Source organism: Gallinula chloropus (assembly GCF_964237585.1).
Source record: "Gallinula chloropus genome assembly, chromosome: 2".
Lineage (NCBI taxonomy): Eukaryota > Metazoa > Chordata > Aves > Gruiformes > Rallidae > Gallinula > Gallinula chloropus.
The window spans coordinates 101,509,071-101,534,816 of record NC_140086.1 but is presented as its reverse complement, the minus strand read 5'-3'; the positions used below and the strand labels follow the sequence as shown (position 1 = coordinate 101,534,816).

The 25,746-nt window shown below is 38.0% G+C and overlaps 1 protein-coding gene across 7 annotated transcripts; it reads right to left on the bottom strand.

Moving 5' to 3' along the window:
* Positions 1-389: 389 nt before the first annotated feature.
* BRD9 (bromodomain containing 9) lies at positions 390-25,329 on the bottom strand. Of its 7 annotated transcripts, none has more exons than XM_084260824.1 (18): positions 25,211-25,329; positions 23,730-23,950; positions 21,510-21,642; positions 20,023-20,083; positions 19,345-19,489; positions 16,224-16,334; positions 15,290-15,465; positions 13,149-13,256; positions 12,224-12,356; positions 10,783-10,858; positions 8,820-8,915; positions 8,101-8,233; positions 7,229-7,340; positions 5,683-5,721; positions 5,156-5,227; positions 3,169-3,268; positions 1,399-1,566; positions 390-653 (listed from the first exon to the last, which is right to left on the bottom strand). In XM_084260824.1, the coding sequence occupies exons 1-18, from the start codon at positions 25,281-25,283 to the stop codon at positions 553-555; spliced, it is 2,058 nt and encodes a 685-aa protein (XP_084116950.1). In that variant the 5' UTR covers positions 25,284-25,329; the 3' UTR covers positions 390-552. The 7 variants fall into 7 exon arrangements, with proteins under 7 accessions (XP_084116950.1, XP_084116951.1, XP_084116952.1 ...); XM_084260825.1 differs by having other exon boundaries at positions 15,290-15,405; XM_084260826.1 differs by having other exon boundaries at positions 15,290-15,402.
* Positions 25,330-25,746: the final 417 nt, after the last annotated feature.

Below are 25,746 nucleotides of genomic sequence, written 5' to 3'. Positions count from 1 at the left end.
TTAGGAAAGCTAGTGTCAACTTGAGGCTGAATCTGGGAAAGGAATGTGAAGAGCAACAAGAAAGCGTTATACAAGTACATGTGGAACTGAAACAACTTCTACAGATACGGGTAGGATATGGGAAACAAGTCATGCAGTTCTGTCACCGCTGAGATAAAATACTCCTCCTTAAAGATGTTCAAGTTAAACCTGAACAGAGGTGGTGGATAATTCTTCTAGAAATATTAATGATATTGGGAAAATGGTAACATTTTAGTTTCTACAAAATACCATTTTTTCTAACACATTATTTGCTGTTTTTCAGTCAAGACTCCCACACCAGTTGACAGCAACCTCTGTCAACAAACAAGTCAAAAACAGGTTCTGGTACACTGCTAACACCACGATGATGTACTAAAGCAGGGGGGTTTATTTCTTTTAATCCAGCATATATAACAATACTATACATGAATCCTCAGAGAAAAGAGGACAAAATAGAGGTTTCTGCCAGGGACAAAAACCTTATGAAACATAATACAATTACAATACAAAATATTTATAGTACATGTCAGATTAGTTCGTAGCGGCGTTTGATGTTTCCGGTGACTGAAGAAACTCATACGGATCGTGAACCATGTCCTGCTGCTCTCCCACACTCAGATGAGAGGGGCTTCCTGTAGAATATGGGAAAAAAAAATCAAAGCCTTTAGAAGAACAAAAAAAATTAAAAAACAATGGAGAGATATTTATGCATATAAATAGCATGGTTCTTTCACATGGTTTTCACAGGCTTTTAAGTTGTATTTAAACAGGAGATTTTGAAAAGGAAGTAATGAGATTGTTCAGTAATTTGGACCCCTTAAAAATAAAATCATTATTTTATTACTCTGAGTGAAAAATTACACAAAGTGCAATTGAGTATCACCCAACCAACATCTCCTAGGTTCTGAGAAATAGCAGCAAATTGTTAAGGGGTACGTGACCCTGCCATTCTGTCTTATCACTGCATTTTACAGTTGACAGTGGAAGGCTGTTGTAGGATCCCACCTGTTACTTGCTGTGTACAACTGTGCCAAAGCAAAGCGTTATATACTCCCTGGTATTTCTAAGAGCATAAAATGCAAGTGCATATAGGGATCTGCCAGTCTAAACAAATTTATTTCACAATTACTTCAATCATGCCTAATGAAAAAAGTAAGTCACTACAGTTAGTGTCCTTACTTCTGTGAGTCAAAAGTGTGTCTTCTGAGTTGCCTTCACCATGCAAATCCTGTGGTCAGCACACTGCTTTATTACAGTAATTTCACACAAACGTTTACGTAAATTAAAAGGTAAGTTTTAACTTCTCAATTAGATTCTCAACTTAAATTCTCAATTAGAGCAGAAATACTGCAGCTTTTATGACACAGGTAACTTTACCAAGATGATGTTGGTCTCTTTCAGAGGTATTAGACAGGGAACTCAAATTGGATGATGGCCGGGATCCCACTCTCTCAGCCTGGGCTTCATGAAGGTCCTGCAGCAGCTTGGTTGTTTCATCCAGATGTAAATGGTTATCATCATGATCAAGCTCCTTCTTCACTTTCCCTAAGGGTCACCAGTTACCAACCAAAACCCATAATTAGCACATGAAAACAGACTCACAAATTAACAAGTCACTGTAAAAAAAAAAAAAATCTAAAATAAATTATCACAAGTGTTGTCTATTACATAAATGACCTCAATCTTGCATTTTCCTTTGCATTTCTAACAAGGCAACAGCTGTGCATTTAGCCATACTGGAGGATGAAGGAGAGCACCCTGGAAAATGGCTGGAACTGAGCTGACTCAGTATTTAAAAGGCCACGGGAGCTTTAAGTCTTCCTTATCTGTTAAACTCCAGACACGAAGTAATGCAATTAGTAAGCAGCAAAAGAGGGGAATTTGGTAGAAAAATACTTCAATAGCTAACTTTACACCTTCTATTTTCACTGCATTTTATTTATAGATGTGAAGAAATCCCCATCACAGAGGGTTATGGTCTCCAAGCACACTGATTTTATAGTAAGCCAAATAAAATTATGAAATTGAAAGAACATAAGCTGTTCTTTCATCTGAAGACTTAACAAAATTTCCCTCAACTTTAAACATGAAAACATACTCTTTCCCTTCTTTCTAGGCTGTCTTCAATGCAGACCTTGCTAACTTTGCAAGAATTACGGTAAGAAACAATGCCATAAACTCTATTTTGATGCAAAATAATCTAGAAGTATATTATTTACATAAAGATCAAAGAAGAAAAATATAAGCAGCTTCCAGTGCAGCAATAAACTCACAATAAGATTGGTATGCCTAAACATTATCTATAAAACAGGTATTTATTCATTTTTTACTGAACTGCAATAAAATTAGTGTGTGACAGCATAATCAGATCTTATAATTGGTTTTTAAAAATACTGCACCTGTGAGAGGAATGTGTACAACTGTTTTGTATTTTTCTTTAGGCTAAGGCTACCTTTGTTACATTTTATAACAGTTTAGCATCTTTCACATTCTGAATTAAAAGTATCTTAAACCATAAGCAGGTGTTTTTGTGATGACATTTTTAAGCCATTTAACTATCTCAGCAGCCTGCAGAAATGGGAACATCATTTCCTGTAGCTAAATATTACTTCTTGTAATATTTAAAGAAGGACACCTATCAAAGTAGTTCTGTATTTAAAACAACATCCTAATGCTTTTATACAACTGCCTTATTTGAAGCTAAAGCCTTTGCAACACCTGAAGTTTCTTCTGGCTTTTATTTTTGGACATACCAAGTGGTGATTGAGCCCCACATACTTGCCTGCTTCCCAAATTATGCTGTCTTTTGAAATACAAAGCAGTAGCAGTTCTGAGTCAAAGCTCCACACTGATTCTTAAAATTTACGTTACTAAGAACACATTAATAACCAAGCAAAGCTATCAAAATTGTGTGGTCCAAATACTTTGATTTCTTCAGTGGTAGAGGAAAAGGTAGCTTGGCTAGCACATGGATGTCCCAAAGTAAAAACAGACCCAGATTTCATCTATTTTGAACCAGCCCTAGACTTTCATCTATCTGAAATGTAGACTTATTACTACTTTTTGAACATTTTTTCACAAATCCAGCTGCTATTTCACCTAAATAGTACAACTAAACCATAATTGATGGCTTGTATATTTACTTACCTAACGAACTTAACATAGAAATATCAAGAGATACATCTGAATATGGTTTCATAGAGAGAAAGTCCAAGTCAGTGTTACTGTCTCCAGCAGATTCTCCAACCTATTAAAATACAAAAAACAGAAAGACTAGCAATAGCAACAAGCTGTCGTAACTTGTTAATGTTTACCTTAAGCACATGAATCCATACTCTCAAAAGTCTGCACCAGAACACAAGAGACTGGAACGTCCATAACCACCTTGGCTAACTGACAGGCACCTCAAACATGGTTCCAGGACAGACCAATGACATGAATGGCAAGGGATTTGCAAGGTAGCCTAAATATCTTCCATCTCATCATCCAGGACTGTTGAAACCAACATTACTGAATGCTCTGGGACTCAATTACCATGCTCAACTCATCCCTGTCCCATGGTAGAACGCTGGTGAAGGGGGAGCATTATCAATATACCCCTATCACAAACTACTCCCTGACCCGCTCTTCCCTCGTCTTCTGCAACACTGGATTTACTGACAATTTTAGTATGTGACCAGTAAAACCAGTTAAGGTGGCCTCCCTATACACAGTATCAACTGGACCTGACATCTCAAGTATTCTGTCTATACGTTTGGTCAATGAAATACAGCCTGTGTTACAACAATTCAATTTTCCCATACCTGTTGCGATACTGCTACGTAACGGCACAAAGTAAGAGTGCCAAAGTCTGTAAGCTTCAAAATACATTCTAACAGAATTCCCTGAAGTTGCCTATTCCAGCAGGAGGAGTAAGACATACAGGTAAATACAGAACCAGGCACTACCTTTCAGAAATACGGAAATGAAACACAGCACTTTAATGAATTAACTTAACCAGTCACCTCCTAGAAAAATACTAACCTTTCTGCAAAACATAAAGGAATATTTATAAACCCTAAACCATATATCCTATGAGTTGCTCTAATCTAATCCATATAATTTTTATGTAAATTGCCATGGAATAAAGTGCATATTTTCTGTTATCACAAATAATTTGTATGACAAAAGCTGCACCACCTAAAGAAAGGTTTGATTAGTAGTTGTGAAGGTACAAGGTATGCATTATTTACCCCTATGTTCTAACAGATGTTTCCAACAGACACAGTAAACCTGATAAAAACTCCTGCTTTTTCCCACTTTTACATTTTAGGTTGAACCTCAAGTATCCAGCAGCAGATCAAGTATCTTTCAGATGCCTATGCATGCTGAATTAAACTACAGAGTACAGAATGACAGGACAAATAAAGCCACTAACTAAAATAGACTTGTATTAGAAGGGCTATTGTTAGTAGGTTGAGAGAGGTTCTCCTCCCCCTCTGCCCTGGTGAGACCACATCTGGAATACTGTGTGTCCAGTTCTGAGCCCCTTAGCTCAAGAAGGACAGGGAACTACTTGAAAGAGTCCAGCGCAGGGCCACCAAAATGATCAAAGGAGTGGAACATCCTCCTTATGAGGACAGGCTGAGGATGCTGGGTCTCTAACCTTGAGGAGACTAAGGGGTGACCTCATTAATATTTATAAATATGTAAAGGGTGTGTGTCAGGAGGACAGAGCCAGGCTCTTCCCAATGATACCCAATGATAGGACAAGGGGCAATGGGTGCAAGCTGGGGCATAGGAGGTTCCACGTGAAACTTGTTCACTGTGAGGGTGACAGGGCACTGGCACAGGCTGCCCAGAGAGGCTGTGGAGTCTCCTTCTCTGGAGACATTCAAAACCCACCTGGATGCGTTCCTGTGTGACCTACTCTAGGTGATCCTGCTCTGGCAGGGGGGTTTGAAGTAGATAAACTTTCAAGGTGCCTTCCAACCCCTAACATTCAATGACTCTGTTAATGTCAGAGAATCCATTCAAGTACTGAAAGCTTAATTTCAGTAATTTTAATCTTCTACCTCTCATCATGCAAATCCTTGCACTGAAAAAAAAATGAACATCTCAATACTCCCACCTTTACCCCCCTCAACCACTTTACCATGATCTGCTTGGAAGAATCCGGGCAGGTGTTACGCAGCTTGTGCTCTTCTTTTATGAGAACCGGCAGAACCTGAAGAACCCAAAGATATTTTGGACCTTAGCATTTCATAGCTGATGCTACCAACACTCTTAGCTTGTGAAATATATGGGTTTACCATGGTCAGACCCTAGGCTACCACACATCACTATCAGGTTTTGCAACGTTTGCAGAGAAACTTGACAACAAAAATAAAGATGAGCTCTTCTGTTATGGGTGACCACACACGTTCACAGAAACCATTTAGAACTAACCAGGACAGTCTCTGTGAGGCCTTACCCAAGAGTCTTTTCTTTACTATATACTTATTAATCTTTTCTTTAGACAGCACAGATGCACATTAAACAAAATTAGGAACTGGAATGCTGGAAGTCCAAAGATCATTACTTTCTCTACTTTAAATGCCAAGACACTTTTTCCAGGTTAAAAAAACCCAAACAGACCAAACCACCAAAACAACCAAAACCCAAACAATCAGCATAACTTACTTTAACTTCATCCAGTGGTTTAACTGGGATGTTTCGCCTCTGGAAAGAAAGAATCCTAACTATTATTTTAATTCCACATAAAAGAAAGACTTCTCTCTTGCACAATTTCAAGTATTTTCAAATTTCACACACAGAATGAGGCTAGAGACAGCTAACTTTTTCACATATCTGTAAGGGAATTACAATGTAACAATTACTGTTTTGATTATGCATTTTAACTAATCTTTGAGTCCCCCTACACTATTTCTTCTGCCCATGAACTTTATATACAAGAGCAGTATCTTAGTCATTACTTCAGTAACTTCTGAGTCCAAATAGTTTAGGGTTGCACTTTCAGAGACAGCCATTCTTACTCAAATGTAGCAGCACAACATACTCAATGGCACATCAACACTGAAACACATTTAAATGAACATGTATATGTACAGATTTTGTGAAGTCACAAACGAACAGCGTTTCTAATACCATTTAAGAGGTGTTCAGAAATTCTCATTTGGAACAATATTCACAGAACATGTGGTGGATTATATTTCTATGTGTAGAAGAACATTAAAAATACTGGTTTACGAACTTTCAATTTTTTAAAAAGATATTTATCTTTACATTTCTTCCTGTTTCATGTAGAATACCCAGCAAATTCTGAAGGATCCTCTGTATTTTTCATTCTACTGTCTCCTTTTCCCTAAACATCACCCACCCCAGTCTATTTCAAAGTCTGCAGAGATTTAGCATAATCTTAGTTGCAGCACATCAGGGAATCCAAGAACCTTCAATTCCCCTTCACTCCCCACCTTTCTTTATTTTTCAATCATTCAGAATGTCACAATTTTAAACATCAGACAATTATTTCAAACAAAGAAGGGTTTTCAGAATGCAAATAAAGATTTTGCAATTTCTGGTGGTCTATTTTGTCTTGGGAATGCAAACATTCCCACCAGAATTACACACACTTCTGAGAAAAACCTCTTCTCCAGTCATAGTATGAACCTCCTAACTAAAGTGCTTTTCCTTCAGACAAACTACATGAATTAAAAAGTTAACACTGTTGAGAAAAAGCAATATTGCACAGCAATATTCTATTCTCTAACATTACTTCAGCATTCCGAATAATTAATCCTTCCCACAAGGAACACAGTCTGCATTTTAATTAAGGAAAGAAGAAAAATCCACAACCTTTACAGAAGCACTGCAATGTAACTCAGAAGCAGATACATAAGTCACGACATTGAGCGTCCGGGCTGCCCAAACACCATTCAGTTGGTTAGTCACTTACCCCCCGCCCCAATATGTTGCATCCCCTGCCTCTTCCTTTCTGCAGTCATACACTGAACCACACTGGAGAATCTAGCTGAAGTTAAATAGAGATTACCTCTCTCTGATTCATTCAGTTCCTAATTTGATTCACTGGAGGGCTGCATGAAGAGCTAAGCCTGCACTGCTTAAACTGACAGCGGAAAACAAAACATCTCATACAGTACTAAAAACCAGAAACCAGTCAATTCTTGTTTGAATGAGTTTGTGGCATTTCTGTGCACCAAGGACACACCTGCTTTAGCTGATAAATAGTTTTGGAATGATCTCCACTAGTGATCTGGTCCAGAAGATCATCTACTATTTTCTTGCTATAATTTCCAGCGTCCTTCACAAATTCTTGTAAGCTAGTAGGAATAGAGATATAAGCATTACAGAAAATGTTTGGTTTTGTAAAAAAATACTTCCACTTATAACATGGTTTACCCAACTATGGTGCATTGCACCTACATTTTCCTTGTTCTTTTACTCTTTTGTGCTTCTTCAGAAAAGCAATTAAAGCCTTCACGAAGGGAAAGATGGGTCAATTTATTTTTTATTTTATTTTAATGGAAGTAAAGGTATGTGTAACCTTGTCTTTCACAGCAAATTTTCACTTGAACACTGGTAGTGGGTTTAAAAGAAAAAGAATTAAAAAAGCAGCTTGTGATTCTTTCCCGTTAAGATAAAGAAATGTAATTAAAAGCAGTATTTTCTTTTTGAAGTAGCTTCAACTATTTTAAAGCTCTTTGAAAAACATCGCTGTTTTAAAGTCACTGAAATCTATCACATGCATGTCTAAATGTGTAATTACAGCTAGGTTTAAAGTAAAATGCTAAATCTTTACCAACCTGTAATATCCCATGGTCACAAACTCTTAACTACAAGATGTGTAAGTCTTGCAATAAAATAAGGTAACTTAAAAGTGCAAATGGGAAAAAAAAAAGGACACCCAAACAAAAAACCCCACCCCACCACCAAGGATGAAACTAGCTTCAAGTTTTATAATCAGTTATTTTAAAATTAAGTTTCAGACAAAAGTACCAGGGTTTTATAATTGACATTTCATCCACACTGATGTTCATAAAATTGCTGAGAAGTGAGGCATCCTAATAAGGAAGCACTTACCTTAAGGCACACTGTATCCCAGTTTCATCACCATACGCTGAGTACAGGAGCTCCATTTCATCTGATTTCAAATCATGAAATATAGAGTTGTTTTGCATGGAAGGTGCTGTACTAGCACTTGTAAGAAAGGTTACTAGACAGGTAGAAGGAAGAGATGAGAAACGATTAACACAACTGTAAAAGATCACTTGTGAAAAAAAATAATCAGAATTTTGTTTTCCAAAACAAATACGGAAAGTGCACTGTGCTTTTCCTTCCAATTGAAACCAAGGACACTTCAGGCTCTAGGATCAGGGCAAATATTTTAACCACATAAACAAACATACTAATGGAAAAAAAAAAAAAAATCAAGAACTAAGCGAACCACCTCACTTCCACAAAAAAAAGATTCACCTCCCCACCCCCTTGTGTGTTACTGCTTCTCTGTTGTTTGCCAGTCAGTGTCTGGACAGAAAGTAAGAAATTATTTAAAATGTGAACAATGCTAGGAAAAAAAAAATAAAATCTACAGTTTATGAAATCCTTGTCATATGATAAAAAAATGCATATGACCAAAAGTTTTGGGTTTTTGGGGTTTTTTTTCCCTCAACTCTAAGTGCAGCTACTCAGGAAAAAGTATTTCCTTCAGAGAAACTGGAGTACCCTTATTGGAAAGCTCCTAGTGTGGCTATAACACTAAGACAAAACACAAAGTTAAAACATGTTTTTTGGAATTTTACCTTTATTCCTTCTTTCATCTTTAAAGCCCAATGTAGTGAAGCCAGGTAATAATTTGCTTGACAGTGAACTCAGATCCACTGGGTGAGTCTCTTCCTCTAATAATTTGATTTAAAAGAAGATACTAATTTTTAGAAACACATTTCATATTTAAAATAGATTTATGGTGAATATTTAGATTTTGCTATTTTCTAAAGTTACAGTTAGGATAAAGGATATATGTTTTTAATCTGTACTTTTTTATTACGGATAGGTAGAATAATTTAGGTTGTCCACTTAAATTTCAAATACTTGTGTACATTTGTTTCCACCTCTTATTCATAAAATCTACTGCTTACTTTGTTTAAATTATGCAGCAGCATCTCAAATTCTTTTAGAAGCTGATTCACAAAGATTCAAGATCCAGATATTATGAAGTTGTAAAGGCAGTTTCTTATGCTGTCTAACTGCTAGTTTGTCTATAGAAATCCAGACACCACATCAAGTACCTTATTAAGAAAACTACCATTATGGCTACAGCAATATTTATTTCTTCTAAAGTTCTGAGAGCTGCTAAATTAAAATGGCTCAAACAATTTGGAATATACTTTTAAACGAAAAAAACAAAAAACAATAGCATTTAGGACTTCCAGTTATTTCAAATCTCTGTGGCTGTCACAGAATCTAAGCTTAATTACTGAACAATAGAAAGCACGTTTATCCCTAGAACCTTACTAGGATTAAAAAAAAAAGTCACACAAAACCAAACAAAAAACCCAACAAATGACAACAAATATTCAAACAATATACTATATAGTGTATATAGTATAGTGTATAGTGTATATAGTATATTGTATATATACAGTATATATAGTATACTAGTATATTATATACACTATATACTATGTAAAACTATATACTATATACATGTATATATATACACTATATAGTATATTCAAACTATACTATTAACTGTAAAGGCAGTAACTAGTAACTAGTATTAACTATACTATTCTGTGGCACAGAAACATCAGGAAGCAGTGCAGTAGTTTATAGCACACAGTGGAAATTTGCAATGTTTCTGTTACCATCACTATCTAGATTTTCAGCAGCATGATTTCAGAGATATTAAATCACTTTTGTTTTCCCCCTCCCATAAATAGGTAAGGGCATGATGGCAGCTGAAATGCTCAATTTAATTTCAGAAAAATCTATTACTAAACAGAAAGGAATTAAGACAGTAATAGAGTTACAGGCTTGTATCTCTCAAAGATTCAACAGAAATGTGGCTAGTCAAAAGGGTTCATGCATTCATCAATGGAACAATAAGTAAGCTGTGAATGCATTCCAATCTCAAAAAGTAGTGCTAAATCAACATGGCATACAGCAGTGTAAAGACTGACTTTACATCAGTACAAACTTCAGCATTTTGAGCTTGGAACTGAAACAAGATAAATAATGGATTGTAGTAACATAAATAAAATCCCACAGAAAACATCAAGGAACTAAAGGAAAACAATTAAAACATAGCCCAATTAACTTAAACGTGAAATTTAGCTAATTTAGGTAGATTATTTGAATTTGCATCATTGCATTGCATATACACACAGGGTTATAGCACTTTCGTTTACATTTTGCCTATTAAATTTTAACACTACAGGCTACTTGGAGCAGAAGCCTGTCTTTCAAGTTCTCTATAATGCCAGTAGCAATGTACAAATGCTTATAAATATGTATCATTTTACCTTCTTACTGTTAGCATCACTAAAACAGAGCATCTGAGATCAGTGAACATTTGAAACACAAAGAGAAAGATCTTACATTGGAGATACTAAATCTAACTATTGGGGAAAATGGTTTGGGGAATGCTTTTTTTATTAAAAAGACAAGCACCTCATCGATGCTACACCTGTATGTACAATTAGAACGTCAAAATCTTCCAGAACATTCAACATTAGAAAAGTTTGCTTGAAAGATTGCATTTACCTTCTGCTTCTGGATCAGATGAATTTACTACACTAAATAATAAAGTTCCATCTCCATTTTTTTTCAGATAACCAATCTGTAAATAGAACCATGAAGATACAGAAACAGTCATTCAAAACAGTCCCAATTCAAAGCAGTTGTTATCTCACACAGAATACTATAAACCCCCCCATTTTTAGCTGTATTCAAATCCTGCACTCTGATATTCCCTTTTTAATACAGAGAATCTTGGGTCACTACTATTTATCACCATCTAGCACATGCTTCAGAACCGAATACTTAGTGTACAACTTTGTATGTCATATGTACAGTTCCTTACTCACCTTCCTAAGGAAGTTTGTATCCAAGAGAAAACCCAATTCAATTATTATTAGTAAGGAGCTAAGCATAGAGCACACTTTTTAGAAGCAGTACCATAACTCCTATCCACGAACTATCTCGCTGTTTATTTTCAAACCTAGACTGAACTGCTTGTATTCATCTCTCACCCACAACTTTCTCTAAGCAGAAGTACTTTTACGAACTCACTATCAAATCCTTAAAGAGGAAGAAGTTCTGTGACAGACCTATTAGAGCACACAAACACAATGCTAAAATGATAGCCAGAGATGTCAAAGACAAAGGTCTGTAAAGATAGAGCCAGAACTGATGGAACAAACTAAACCAATGTCAGAAACTGACGACACATATACCATGCAAAAAAAGACTGCAACTTCTCAGTAAACACAGAAAATGAAAACTGCACTCCCCCTAAAGAAATAACAGTAAATACTTCCAAGGAAATTGAAATATAACTATCTTCCCTATTTTGTTCTTCCCTCTACCACTTAAAAAGTTTAAAACTTTGCCATACGTAAGACCAAAGCTAATGTTGGCATATAATTAAAACCCTAGTCACTGAAGGATGTCTGTATTTTGTACTCACACAAGAATGGGCAAGTACAAGCTACTACTTGTAGGTACAAAACTACAAAAGGGTCTGGAGTTCTCATTGAAAACAGCAACTTAACACTTAAAAATTCCTGAAATCCTTAGGTCAGGCTGAAAGGAAATCCCAAGAACCCTTCAACGTATGCCAAAGTTTATTTTCCCTGATGGTGCAACAAGAAAGACACGATGCTATTTTAACCAATTTCGATGCTAGAGGTTAAGGAATTAAAGAAGCCAGGTTCAAGACTGAGAAACTTTTTACTGTTTTCTGCAAGTGAATCTCTATAGATGTTCAACACACAATAAAACTTCGGATCCGTTTAGGATACCCTACAACAGGCTTTGTGGGAAGTAAGTGATAGACAACAGTCATATTGGTATTCCACACACAGCACACATCCTAGATGTTATCCTCAAAAAATGTAATAATAAAGCCCGTTTCCTAAGATGAAGCAAGGCATCCAGTAGTCAAGACACAAAGTGGAACTGTGAACTTAGTTGCGCAGTCGACCTTGCTGTTGGGTAGATATCGATTGATCCTATCCCGAGCTTCATCTGCTGCATGTTCCACTAGTGCCAGGACATGTTCTTCAGCAGTGCTGTCAGTCAGGCTGCATGCATTTCCCTCAGGTTCAAATATGCAACTAAGAAAGAGAAGAGGAGTAGCTGTAGAAATTAAACGCTAAAACAAAACAAAGGGCTGAATTCTGGGTTTGCTAAACAAAAGTCAGTCCCACTTCTCTCCCAGTGTCAGTTTACTTCAGCATTTAAAGAGAATTATAATCGTATTATGAAATTGAAGTTTTGCAGCAGAAGCTGAGAACTACCAAACTACTGAGCTTCTAAAATTTAATTGCTTCTGTACCTTGATGAAAACAAAGGAAGCATTACAAGACAGAGATTGGGAGCAAAATTGCATTAATAGGAGGTGAATGCTGTATGCATCTTAAGTCTCCAACATGCACAACTAAGCAGAAATTACATGAGGGAATGGAGACTGTTCAACTCTAATCTGAGAAAAACAACAGGCTACATTTATGAGGATTATGTCATTTAGCTGCTTGTAGAAGTAGGACACTGCTCCCAGTCTAACAGGGAGTCCTTTAATTCCTATGTTTGTTAATATTGGCAATTAGTATTCCTAATCAGTATCAATCCCACCACTCCTTCTCACTGACATTACAGAATTTATCTTTCAGTAGATCTCTTTTCATTAAAGCACCAAAACAATAGAAACATAAAATATAAGCATACCTAAGACTGAACAAGACATATCTTAACTATTATATAAAATCAGAGAAAAGTAGTATTATAAGGGGAAGTGTGAAGATATCATAGAATATGACAGTCTTCATTATACTATATATTTAAAATAAAGTTTGTACAGCAAAATTTTTCAGGGCATTATATGGACAGTAGACACTAGGGCCAAACACCTTAGGTACTGGGTAGAGCATCTCCTCACACCAAATCCATTTCTCTCTCCTGGGGTATCTTCTTCCATTTGCTTAGCTAAGAATTTCTCTCTGTATAGAGATTCAGATCTGATACACAAGAAAGTTTCGCTATTAAAGACAATAAAAAGATCACAGGATCATACTATTATGAGACAAATGTGTTATACGATTTTTGTTTCATTGAGACTTTAAGAAAGGGTGTACACAGCAGGAAACTCCTCAACAACTAGCACTTTCTATTACACTCTACAGAATACTGAAGAATTGTGAGAGACTGTTCAGAAAGTTGTATCATCCCAGACAAAAGATTTCAAAAACGACTTAGATATCACAATCCAAGTGATCAAGTCACTTTTTACATTACATTAGAGAAGCCTAAACTGCTTTAACACTTTGCAAACATTGACTTCAGCACTTTCTCTGTTTTTCAACTGTGAAATACGAAGGCAAAAGGATCTGCTGTTAGGTTTGATACTCCCCCCACATCTCTTATTGTACACCAAGAAGAATGTCTACTCTATTGATGTAAAAATGCACGTGTTTAAAAGGCCAAGTTAATTAGAAAACCCCACCCACCCAATTCCAACTACTAAAGTAAGATAAACATTGAAAAGAACAGAACAGTCAATTTATACTCAACTGATTGCAAGGAAACTGGTATCAGGCTAAAATTAAAGAGCAATTATTTTTAGCTATCTGAATTGTATGTTAAGGTAGATATTAAACACAGAGCAGTACTACATTGCTTGGCAGTCTCAACTTCTTACTCTGTAAAATGCCAATATTTGAAGATAAGCACACAAAAAGTGACAAAGTACAAAGTCACTCCTGTAATGGAGTTCATGCAAGAATTAATCAGAAGAGAAAATCTATTATATTGGGCACAGCACTATATAAATTAAATCATTACATCTTTAAAAAGAGCCCAACAAAAAAAAAATCCTCTCCCTCAATCAAGTCTTTCTTTACAGTTAATTCCTACACACAATCCATTAAAAATGAACAAAATACACATTGTAATTCTCCATAATACAGCAATAGGTATGTTTCTGTATGCTGACAGTGGAATAGTTCTATCCAAAAAAATTACTTAATTCAAAATTATTTTTGAAGATACGTGTTGCAGTCTCCTATTTCCACAGAAGAACTACATTAAAATACTACTCCTTCCAGCTCACATTAGGCAGGATTATAAAAAATTTTAACTGTAACAAAAAACATATGACAGATTATAACTCTGAAGTCCACTTTTAACAAAAGTAAGAGTGCGTGAACTTGACATAACAAGTTAGATTTCCTTTTTTTTTTAAAACTTTGGATACTTAAGAAAGAAGCCTGCATAGATACCTACATGATCAGACTAAGACATGATTAGCAATGCCCTACAATTTAAATTCAACATCTATCCTAATAAAATGTCTATGCATGAAAACTGAGCAACATAATTTGCTTGTAAATCAGTTTCTGATAAAATCTCCTCATAAAATAGAAAATAAACCCCTTTTATTTGACTAAAATTAGATTTTAGCTATAAAAATGTGACTTTGTGACACAGGGATGCTTATTAGATGGAAGATAGCTATTGCACTAACAATGTATTTTACAAAGAAGCTTAGTAAGATTTCACTGGGAAGATGTTATCATCTGGTCCCGAAATAATCTCCCGTACCTCTATATCCTGCCAGACAAGACTAAAGTTTAATAAAAAATTATTTATTGATCTGGGGCCACTTGGCCTTCCCAGAAAAACCCTGGTAGATTTTGACATGGTCAATCATTTGGTGGGGGGGGACACACATGACACAAACTGTCAAAAGTATTTGCGGTCATGTTAAAAATGAAAGAACATTTCAAACCCATCATAAGAAGAAAGTACTTATTCAATAAAGATAAAGATAAAAATATCTATACATACATTAACTGTAAATGTTTAAAAGAACATGCAGTCAATTCTTTCAATTGTTTGTTTCAAATAGGTTCTATACATAAACACAATAAAATTCCCCATTTATCCTATGGACAGGAAGTGCTGAAAGGACATTCCTCCCTAATTTTTTTCCTGCTCTCTAGTATTACAAAAGCTGCAACAAACCAGTAAGCATAACCATTAAAACCTTTACCTAATAACTTCTTTATTTTGCTTTTTGGATTTCTTGGTAGTCTCTGCTTGTACAGGAACAACTTCAGGCACAGGTTCCTCAACTGCTGTATCTTCATCACCCAAAAGAGCTGCCTGCTGAGAAAAATCCATGTCCTGCATAAACGACATGCTGCGCTTCAAAGCTAACAGCCGTTCCTAGAATCAGAAAGGACAGAGCGGCAGGGACTTAACCTTTCCCTCATAGCCAAGATGCTATGATAATGGGATGGGATGGGGATGGCCATGGCCTTATTTTGTTCTGAATGCCTCGTTTCCAATGGCGATGCAACATGATTTGGTCATGGTAGCATGGCATCAGAATTTCTGCAGCCCAACTATCAAGAGAGAAACAAACAAACAAAGAACACCTGCATATGCAAAGACAACCGTCTGTTTTACACAACACTTACCATAACTGCCAACACACGCACGCACACACAGCACACCTCACCTCACCAGAACAACCTGACTTTGACTGTGTTTGAGTACAAAGTGTGTTTGCACACACGCATCTGTGAGAACCCTGAAACCTCCCCTACACCCACCACCTTCAAAAAAAATAATAAAATAAAGCTGTCTTGTTTATGCAGAAATAGAACTTAAACAAGATATCATTTACAAAGCTTCAGCCAGAAGTAATAGCTTACTGTTGGGTTTTATATATGTGTACCGTAATTGCTTCCACTGAGGCCAGACTTCAGTGGTGCAGACAAGGTTGAGAAATAAGGGTATAGTTATAAGAAGAGTGCTATCAAGCCCTCAAATATAGCAGAACTAGCAGGCACTGCTATAATTAATCACAGATGGCTGAAATAACATTTATCATTTTCATTAATTATGCTTAAGAATGGAAAAAACCCAAAAAACATCCAACCCAAAGAGTTTCTGCTTTTTGTTTTTAATAGGTTTCTTACTTTGCTCATCATCTTAAAGCCTGTGTGCAGTATCTTCTTGGCTAGCTTGTAGTAAACCGTATCTGGTCTGTTGTAAGTCATTGCATTATCACACATCAGTTTAAAATCTGCCTGTAAAACACAAAACAAAAGAACTGTTAAAAATCTCGAACTCCTTTATTAAATTACTGGAAGACACCATTCCAGTTCTGTGAAGCACACAGTAGTACTTTAACAGCAGGCTCCTGGGTAAATACAAGTGAAAAGGTAACAGAATTGCAAAAGCTGGAGCCCTTTTTGTTTCTTCAAGATGCTCAGTTTTGTTTGGAATTGGCTTTTTGGTTATTTAAAAAAAGAAACCAAACCCCCACCCTGACCCCCCCCAAACTTATCCATGAATGCTGAATTCAACATTTGCTCCTCTTACAAACAGGCCAAACAGAAGAAATGAAGAAATTAATAGAGCAACTGAAGTACCAAGTTAAGTACATTTTGGCAGTATTCCTACTTTCTGAATCAGATTAGACTTGAGAAATAAAATTATATCAGAAAGATACAAAGTGTCTTACATACAATTTTAATGGTAGTAATTTGACCACTTCTTTGGTTACTTGCACAAAAACCAGAGAAAATGTCAAAGTACAAGAAACAGCCTTGTAGATGCTCACTGTATGCAACAAAAGAACAAATCAGCCAACCCTAATTTCGTCTTCTTCATTGAATGGTTATCTGTTATACACACTATCAAGTAATTTTTACTAATGCAATATCCAAAAACAAGTGTGCAACGCACTCCACTGTAAATGACACATCTTTGTTGCAGATTGGGAAAGCTTTTTTTAGGCTGCCTTCTTTCTAGTCACATGCTACTGCTCTGTAAAGCACAGAACGCATTATTAGAAGCTCTATGAAACACTGAACTAAATCATTATGTGCCTCTGAAAGTTTGTGAAGTTGGCAAGTCAATAACCAAGAATCATGCAGTAGACATTCCAGATACTTTCTAAATTGGATCCTAACTAATTAAACTGGCATTTGATTTAAGAATATATTTTTCTCTTTATAATTTTTCAATATTTAAACAATGTTTGTTCATGCAATTATGCTCCATTTATTCTGGAGACACAAACACAAATCCTTTCTGTGCATGAGTTCACTCGGTGATGATGATGATGATGAAGTGCAAAAGTATATGCAAAAAGAATGGTATGCTTTTTGAAAAGTTAACCCCTTGAGTCTACAGACCAGTGAACAGATTTGCTGAGACAAAGATTTTTGATGGTTACTGTTGCGATTGGACATAAAGGTCTTTCAAAAGATGTTCTCTGGCAACCAACATTTACTGAAATCCTGATTGCATTCTATTTAAAAAAAAAAAACAAACCCCAAACCCAAAAGGTTTGTTTCTTGTTTCATACAGAGGTGTCTGAACAATGCTCTCCTAATCACTTAGTACATGCCATGAAGCCTGTACTAAGCAAGCAGATGAACAGTTACAATTGGTAGTCTGTGCTTTTCTATGGCATTTAAATCATCTGCCTTTGTTTAACAAGACCATCATAAAAACAGAAATTGAGACATTAACGCAGAGGAACAAACTATGAATCAAGAAGCACATAAAGAAGCCCATTTGAGCTATATATCTAGTGACGGCCTTTGAAGTGCTGCAGAAAAGGAAAGTCTTTTTGCCCAACTTTGAAATAGACCCTTTTTTTCAGCAGCAAAACTGATGAGTTATCTGCAGCAATTTCCCCACTTGTATGTGCTGCAAATGGTTCTTGCTCATAAATATTCTAAGAGCAGAATCCACTAGTGACTATCCTCAGGTAGTTAAAATAGGTATATCAGAAATCAAAGATAATAACATTAAGCAGGTCTTGTTTTAAAGGTCAAAAACCTATAAACTTCATTTCTGTATTACACTGAATTATAAAAGCATAAGCACAATTAGTTACACTCATATCTAGAAATGGAGTCCAACCTCTTTGTCGCTGAAAGTTGGACAAACTCCTAATAACCATTTATTGCTCCTTAGAGTATCAGCAGAAACCAACTCCCTCAGGAAAAAGAAAACAATCTGTCAGTCTAAACAATACTGTGATTTTCGGGGTTTTTTAGGTTGCTATCCCACCAGTTTCAATGTTTTAAACTTGCCTGTAACCAAACAGAGTCACAGAGCTCCCACTCAAACTTCCTCTTAAAGCTGCTGAATAATCCAGCAAGCCAAGAGCATTTAGAGACCTGAAGCCATTGCTGATGGCAACACTCTTATGAATCTTTATTTCCTATGAATCTCTATGTACTTTATTTTAAGATAATTAAACACACGTAACAAAACAGAACTCTCCTTGTGAAATCATCTGTAGGAAACACAAGCCATTCTTGGCTCAATTTGCCGGACCTTTCAAAAGAAGAAATTAACCCTGAGAAGCAAGCAAATAGTCTATGGCAAGTCTATTGTTATATCACACCACTCTAGAAAATAGTAACACCGAAGGCAGCTATCAGAACTTCATGAATCAGTTAAAGAAAACTACTTTTCTTCTACCATGAAGAGATTTCTTACTGCACTGTACGCAAAACCACAATGCATCTAACAAAGTCTTACTGGAATAGCAGTACACAAAATAGCTAAGGCAAGCTGCCAATAAACTTGCCAATTAATTTACTGCCAAACAACCATTCTAAATGAAGTTATATGTAAACCAGGATAATTCAAGATTAAAAAATATGTAATTGTTATTGAATTTATACAAAATGCTTCAGTGTATCCAGTTTTCTTTCAGACATGTCAAAATTGCCTCTTAGTCAAACTAACCAAGTCTAAAGTGTCCTTCAACCATTTAGGATTTTCTGATAGCCTTACGTATTTTTGCACCTAACGGTGTGAATTTCATAGCACTTCAGAGCACCACCTTTGTTTTCACCGTAATTTGTAGTAGACTCCAGTAAAATCTGACAGAGGTTCCATGGTGAAAAACAAAGCAAGAAACCTATTCTAACACACAGAACATACAAAATGCCTAAGTTTTGAAAAAATGTATATGAAACCAATTACAGTAAGAAAGGCTCCTACTGTTAAAAAAGAATCTTCAGTTTCTTGTTAAAGAGTTCAGAAATAATGAAATCTCTATCAATTCACCTTGAATTCAGTGACTGATTTGTATTCATTTGCTGCAATTTTTTCCTTCATTGTACCAAAATCCATGGGATGCTTTATTATCATGGAGTATCCAGGAGCAATGGCATCCGTGACTGGAAAAGCAAAAAACCCATGAGGATCTTTCCTAAAAATAAAAACAATACATTTAGATGTATATCAGCAAACAAAATTATCATTTTTTTAGACCATTAACATGGTATTAAAAAAAATAGTACTGGCAAAAATACTCTCATAAAAGCCCTCTGGTAAAACATAACCGTATTTGAAAAATTTCCTAAGACAGGAGAGACAGAGGACACAGAATAAAACATGAGTCCATGAGAACAGTTCAATCTTTTAAACTATTAAAACTAATAACTGTTTTTAAATTCCTAAACTAAGTCATTATTACGTTTTAAATTTAGAATGACAACATATCTGCCGTCCAAAACATTTCCCCACCAAAAGCTAGAATTGCATGGTTGGCAATAATTTTCCTCAACTGATCTTTAAAATCAATCAGGTTGCAAAGGTTACCAAATGTATTACAGCCAGTCATTAGGCACCATTTTCAAGCAAGAAAGAAGTTGTGAAGTAGCACCTACAAGTATACATTAAACACAATCGACCCAGCTGTAGACACAATTCACTGATTAAGGTATTATGTACACTTAATACCTTTGAAGCTGGCGAAGGAAGTGTTCCAGTAATTGCTGGATTGGTGTGCTCTCGTTTTCAGCTGCAGTTTGAGAGAGAAACACAGACAGTGCAATGAAACAGAATATAGGTTTATTTACTTATTTCTATTTTTAAATATCACAAATGAAATCCTAACTACCAGTGCAGCTTGTACTGATATGAAGATCAATGAGACATGGATTTTAAAGAAGAAGCACACCAGATTTCTAAGTGTAAAGTAACTATGTGCTCTCCTTTACTACTGAGTCTTAATCATAGCAAAAAATAGCTGAACGTTAAAAATCACAGTAATGCTAAGAAAATGTATTAATAAGGTGAAGGCAGGGTGCTATGTATTTTTATAGAAAAAGTGTAACTTGGTTTCTCAAATACTGCTGTGACATTCTTACAATATGTCAGGTATGCAATGTTCATGGTTTCTTTACCATAACACCTATGCAATTATCTTACCTGAATCTTTTCAATCAAGAAGAGTCACAATTCAGAAACTCCTCAATAAAATACTTGGCCTGTCAACAAGTAGCGTTCCAAAGACAAGACTCACAATACTCCTAAAGAGCCAACCCATTGCTACTAAGTTCCATTCCCAGGCATATATGTACTGATACCACAATGTATTCAAAAATTCTTCTAAGTAAAAGCTTGAATTTTAACTATCAAGCAATGGCTACAGGTAGAGAAAGCATGGCAAAATGTGAAGAGATTTTGTGTGAAAACACGCAGAAGTTATCATACACAACTAATATGTATTTCGGCTGGTGATTAAAGAAGACTGGTAAACAAGAACTGAAGGACTATGGTCTTCAGAGACACCCTATCATAACTTAATGCTATACTTTTGATAAGAATTGAGATACTAAAATTAAAAATCCATGTAGGTTATAAAAAAAGACTGTAACAACAGTCTTCACAAGATTTTTTTCCCTTGAATTGAGGAAAACTTTCAGGCATCTGACCATCAGTCTGTAAATGCAGAGGAAATGCTAAGAAGGAATTAGTGAAACACTATGCATAATACTACTTCTATACTAGCTTTATTCTGCCAAGTAACAGAGACAGATGTCCTTGGCAAGTTCAGTTACATGAATACAAATGTATTAAAACCCAGAAGGACCAGAAGGAATACTGACTTTTCAGAGAGCAGAAAGTTCTGAATGTCTCCAGATTACAGAATCACAGATCTGTAGGGGTTGGAAGGGTCCTCCAATGATCACTGGGTCCAACCCCCCTGCCAAAGCAGGTTCCTTAGGACAGATTGCACAGGTAGGCGTCGAGACAGGTCTTGAATATCTCCAAAAGGAGACTCTACAACCCTCCACCCCCCCAGGTAGCCTATTGCAGTGCTAATTCCATGAGGATTTCAGCAAATCCTTATGGAAACTTCATGCTTTGGTAATTTTGACAAAACCTTTGTTGTGCATGCTTTTAAAAAGACCCAAGATGATTTAACTGTTCACACTGCTCACCTGGCTGAGTTCTGCATGCTCTAACAGGGCGATCTGGAGGAGGTTCAACCTCAACTTTTTTCCCAGGATCAAAGTCATCAGTTTCTCCTTCGGTGTCACACTGTTCTTTTTCCCTTTTCCTCTTTTTCTCTTCCTAGCATGGCAAGAAGACAGATTTTAGAACATACTTGGAATGTGCAATTCCACATACCAAAAGGTAAGAGATGGTGATTTTTCATTTTGGGATATTACATCTGAGCCGTATTATGGTGGTGTGATTTAGCCCAAGCCAGCAGCTGAGCACCCAGTGGGATAGGGAGTAGAATGGGGAGACAAAGGCAAACCTCAACCTCATGGGCTGGGATGACAGTTTACTGGGACAGCAAAGGGAAACAACAACAGGACTTAGAATAGAATATATACAACAGGTGATAACACAAAGCAACACATCAATCCAAGTACCAACCAGATGCTGAGCCCATGCTCAGACCATACTGGAGCCGCACAGACCCACCCCTCCTTGACTAGTCCCTTTTGTGGGGAGCATGACATCACATGGTGTGGAAAACACCCTTGGCTAGCTCAGCTCACCTGTGCTGGCTCCCTGTGAAAATGAACTCTATCATAGCCAAAATCAAGACATGTCTTGAACAACACTGTGTGCATTTTCACTGTCACTTAGTTTGGAGAAGAAAATTGGAAAAAACAATACTATTCACCTTTTACTCCTTTGTATTTAATACACTAGTGTTCTAACATTACTGTTCTTTCACAGAAAATAATGTTAAACTCTGAAGTTATTTCTATGTAAAATTGAATGATGATTAACTATACCAGAGAGAAAAGGAAGTTAATTTACTATTCAGTAAAGACCAGTCTGTAGCTCTGCTCTGATCAACGTGGTTTTGTTGTCTGGTGCATTAAACAGGAATCAATAAAGTACCTGATAATTTTAGGAAACCTACAAAAAAAAAAAGATTAAGAAATGCTCTGTAATAGTGGTGAACGATCTCTTCCTGAGTCTCAAAGCAAAGGCATGCCTTTGACATTCTTCTAATCTTACATTCATTATTCCCGTTCACACAGAAAAGCAACCTTTCATTAACCTTGCTTAGAGTACAGTTTCGTTAGTTGTCAACCCCTTAGCTGGTTTTGCATGCCCTAATAATGAAGTTCTGCAAGGGGAAAAAAAATCCAAACATTCCCCCCCATTTCAGCAAAGACAAAACAAGTCATTTCATCTGATGCTGCAAGATCTTGCTTGAAAAATATTTGTTTGCTACATTTCAAGCTCCAGTCATACCCTCAGCTGAAACACTTGAAAACACTTGTACAAAGAAAACTTTCCACTATCTGGCCTATATTCAACAGCTGCTGTATAAGCCTACAAGATACATAACTTTCAAGAAATAGAAGCCTAACAGATAAATCAATTTGAAATGACAATGTTAGCCATACACGCATACAAAGCGGTACCAAAACACTGTCATATAAGAGTAGTAAAACTACACAAGAGAAGAGAATTAAAATAGCAGTGAGGTCAGAGAATCCATAGTACACAAAAGAAACACTATTAAAATTAAATTGTACAGGTACTTGTACAGTCAATCCCTTTTTACTAATTCCAATCTAACTCCAAAAGGTTCAGCACAGACAACTAAGGTGACTACACCATTTGCTACTATGAAAGCCTAACACACAGGCTGCTCTAAACAACAGCCACCGAGATTACTGTACCACAGTACTGAACAGATCACATTTCAGAAAGCTATTATGAATAAACACATCCATCTCGATGTCCAGTAACTTGGCATGTGTCAGGAACAGAAATGCAATCCAGATTCATTTGAAAAGCTGAAAATACCCTCCTCAAAAGATAGTCAAACACGCTTCTGATGTGGCCGAAATACAAAACACGCAACTTCAAATCAGAAATATTCATACCTACAAAGCAAGTGGATATGAAAAACGAGCAGTTGCAAGAAACAAGCTTTTACTTTGTTCAAAAAATGATGACAGTGCTCTCTCTTCTTAAATGGCAGAAATACACCAACACACACACAGGAGTCCTCTACATTTGTGAAGCGCCGTCTCCAAACAATAAGCTTGTTGCAACAGCCATTTTATTTTTACAAAATCAAACAAACCAAAAAAGTTCTGGTACCCTGTGGCAGCTTTTACACCTGATAAGCAAGGATGAAGAAGACTCATATGTCAGAATTCTAAAAAAACATAGCTTACCTTTCTCTTTCGTCTTTCCTCATCATCTAGATGCTTTTCTTTTTCCTTCTCAGACTTTTTTTTCTTTTTTTTCTTCTTTTCTTTATGTCGCTCCCGCTCGTGATCTGATCTGTCATCGTAGTAACTAGAATCGTGCCCTGACCCAGAAAGTTCGGTCACTTCACTTCCTCCAACTTTAAGCACCAGCTTCAAGGGTTTTTCCAAAGGTTTATCCCCATAATCTAAATATAAAAAAAGCAAAACATTCCATAAAGGCACAGGGAAATGACAACATACAGCAGTTACTGATGCTTCGTCTAGAAATACTGCTTTTACTAGAATGTGCTGCTGATGCGTGTGAAGAGAAAAGTAACAGGGCGAAAACTAACACGTCCGAGTTAAAAACCAGTCGTTTCAGCACATCGTGACTTGCCACGGCCTGCGACACGTAAGGAACTCCTTAGCCTTCCCGGAAAAGACCACAAGACCCTTATCAGAAGGAAAGCGAAACAAAGCGCGGCAAACGGCACCCGTCACTTAGCGCCCTGCGAACCACAAAGACGCCACAAACCCCGCGGCACCAGCACCTCGGCGCTGCCCCTCCCGCGGCGCGCCGTGCCCAACGCACCTCCCGCACCCCGCCGCTCAAGACGGGGAGGGGTTACCCCGCAACGCGCCGCCTCCCTTCGTCGCCGCGCCGCTCAGCTTCCCGATCCCGACAACGGGACGGCGCGGCCGGCCTAGCCCCGCTGCCATCGCCCGCCCCGCGGCAGCTCAGGCATTCAGAGAAGCCCCCTCCCTCCAGGCGTTCCGCCGCGGTCCAGCCCGCGCAGGGATGCTGCGTCCTAGCGACAGCCGCGGGTGAGCGGTGCACAGATCATAAAATGCCTTCGGGGATGGGATCTCCCTGGGCAACATCTTCCAGAGTTTCACCACCGTCGTAGGGGAGAATTTCTCTTCCTAACGTCCCACCTAAACCTCTGCTGCTCTGGTTTAAAAACATTGTCCCTCGTCCTATCGCTACGTGCTCTTACAAACGGTCCTCCCCAGCTTTCCTGTAGGGTCCCTTCAGGTACTGGAAGGTCTCCCCAGAGCCTTCTCTTCTCCAGGCTGAACAAGCCCAACTCTCTCAGCCTGTCTGCACAGGAGAGGTGCTCCAGCCCTGATCATCCCTATGACGCTCCCCCAGACCCGCTCCAACAGGTCCATGTCCTTCCTGCGCGGAACCAAAGCTGGACCAGTGAGGTCTCACCAGAGCCCCCTCTGCAGAGGGGCAGAATCACCTCTCCTGATCTGCTGGCCACACTCCTTTTGATACGGCCCAGGCTGCGACTGCCCTTCTGGGCTGCGAGTGCACCCCTCTGGCTCACGTCCAGCTTCTCATCCATCAGCACCCCCGAGCCTCTTTCCGCAGGACTGCTCCCTATCGCATCATCATCACCCAGACGCGCTCCCACGTCGGAAGACGGCTCCCTCCGCCCCGTACCACCCCCAGTTCTTACCGCTGTACGCCGTGGCAGAGGTCGTGCGCCATTCCGTCTTCTCTGCTTTGTGCTTTTTGTGCTTCTTCCCCATGGCTGAGCCAGCCCCGCCAGCCGCGACCTCCCCTCCGCCCGCCCTGCCGGAACCGCTCGCAGCGGAAGCGCAAGGGCTCCTTCCGCCTGCCGCGGAGGAACATCCAGGTCAGGACGGAGAGCCGGCCCTCCGCTCGCTAGCCCGCCTTTTACAAAAAGGTGGGGGTGGTGGCCATACTTCGGTGTGTTGGGTTCTCTCCGCGCTCGAGTTGGAGGGGGGGGCTTCGCTACTTTGGGCGTTGGAGACGCAGCCTGCGCAGCGGTCAGGGCGCTGAGGGGTTGGAGGAGCTGCTCGGCCCTTCCGTTCCCCGGCCGGACCTGTGTGTGTCCCCTGGCCGCAGCGCAGCGTTCTCGGGACCGTTTCTGGCGTGAGGTGATTTCTTGTCTCCGCTGCAGAGGCCCGTGGAGCAGGGAGGGAGCGCACTCGCGGCGTGTCCCCTGGCTGGCGGTGCCGCCCTCCGAAG